The sequence below is a fragment of the Vollenhovia emeryi genome, unplaced genomic scaffold (genome assembly GCF_000949405.1).
Source record: "Vollenhovia emeryi isolate VEMERY1.0 unplaced genomic scaffold, V.emery_V1.0 DF944082.1, whole genome shotgun sequence".
Taxonomy (NCBI): domain Eukaryota; kingdom Metazoa; phylum Arthropoda; class Insecta; order Hymenoptera; family Formicidae; genus Vollenhovia; species Vollenhovia emeryi.
The window spans coordinates 1-1,490 of record NW_011962284.1 but is presented as its reverse complement, the minus strand read 5'-3'; the positions used below and the strand labels follow the sequence as shown (position 1 = coordinate 1,490).

Genomic DNA, 1,490 nt, shown 5'->3' with positions numbered 1-1,490 from the left:
TTAATACTATCATAAAAATTCTACCACATTAAATTGATACTAAAAGAAAAGAAATTATAATTATGAGACTAGACATATTTATAATTCATCGAATTATTATTAAGCTATCATATGATTAAAAATGCAGAAATAAAATTATGTCTAGACAAAATATTAATTCTGAATTTATTTTGTTATAACAAAAATTTTTCAGGAATTAAAATTATGTACATAATATGTTGGAGATGCCTATCACACGTTTACTCTTCGCGCCTCGCGCGGTCACACGCACGCAACGCCATCTCACTCATCCTACGATGATCCCACCGACCTTCACCCCCCCTTTTGTAGTATTACGCTCATGTCGGGTCTCAAGACATACGTGTAGATCGCAACTCATTAAAGAAGGCTTTTTTCACCTAACTGTATTCGTTCGTTCGATCCCCGTGCTTCCCATCTGTTAACATTAACAGGTTATGGGCCCAGGGCACATAAGTCGTAAGAAAAGATCGTTGTGCGACATACAGCGCGATCGCAACGCGACCGACAAAATTATAACCCCAAAAGACGACGGACCGCTGTAAGTCGAATCCTCATCGACGCAAAGTCGAAGTCAGAGAAAGGTAACATCATGGCGTACGCAAGTATTGTTAACTCCACACGCATCGAAATGCTCAACCGAAATAATTACGATACATGGAGCATCCAGGTTGAAGCGTTATTAATTAAAGCGGATTTGTGGGAGTACGTGTCCGGCAGGAAAGTAAAACCCGAGGTACGGCAAGGCGAACAGCAAGCGGCACAGCAAGCAGCTCTGGAAAATTGGATAGCCCACGACCGAAAGGCGAAGTCGGACCTCATCCTATCGATTTCCCCATCCGAGTTGAAGCAGGTACGCGGATGCGAAACCTCGCGAGAAATTTGGACGAAGCTGGAAAACATTTTCGCATCGAAAGGGCCAGCGCGTAAGGCAAATTTACTCAAACAACTTATCTTGCAAAAATTACCCGACAACGGCGATCTCCGCGAGCATCTATCGCGATTCTTTGATATCGTCGACAAACTCAGTGCCATGAACATCGAAATAAACGGAGACCTTCTTACAATCATGCTTTTGTATAGCTTGCCGGATAACTTTGAGAACTTTAGGTGCGCTATTGAAACTCGCGACACGTTACCGGACGCCGAATCGCTGAAAGTGAAAATTCTCGAAGAGCACGACGCTAGGGAACGGAGATCAAGTCAACTCGAATCAAACGCAATGTATGTAAAGTGCAACTCAAAAGGAAAACCATTCAACAGAGGCAAGACCGAGGTAAGCGATACAAAGGCAAACAAGAAAAAGGTCACTTATAAATGCAACTACTGTCAAAAGAAGGGCCACAAGGAATCCGAATGTTTTGCGAAGAAGAAGGATAAGGATAACAAGCCTCTCAAAGATCAAGACGCTAATCAAGTCGACGAAAGTTTTTATATAAACGGCCCAAGTACCGAAACTGGAAACATATGGC

General features: G+C 42.5%; 1 protein-coding gene across 1 annotated transcript; it reads left to right on the top strand.

Moving 5' to 3' along the window:
- Positions 1 to 219: 219 nt before the first annotated feature.
- LOC105564181 lies at positions 220 to 1,466 on the top strand (the record flags this gene model as incomplete). Its single annotated transcript, XM_012016392.1, has 2 exons — positions 220 to 1,294; positions 1,355 to 1,466. Coding segments are annotated over exons 1-2 (796 nt in total), but the record flags the coding sequence as incomplete, so codon positions are not given.
- Between the last annotated feature and the right edge of the window lie 24 nt (positions 1,467 to 1,490).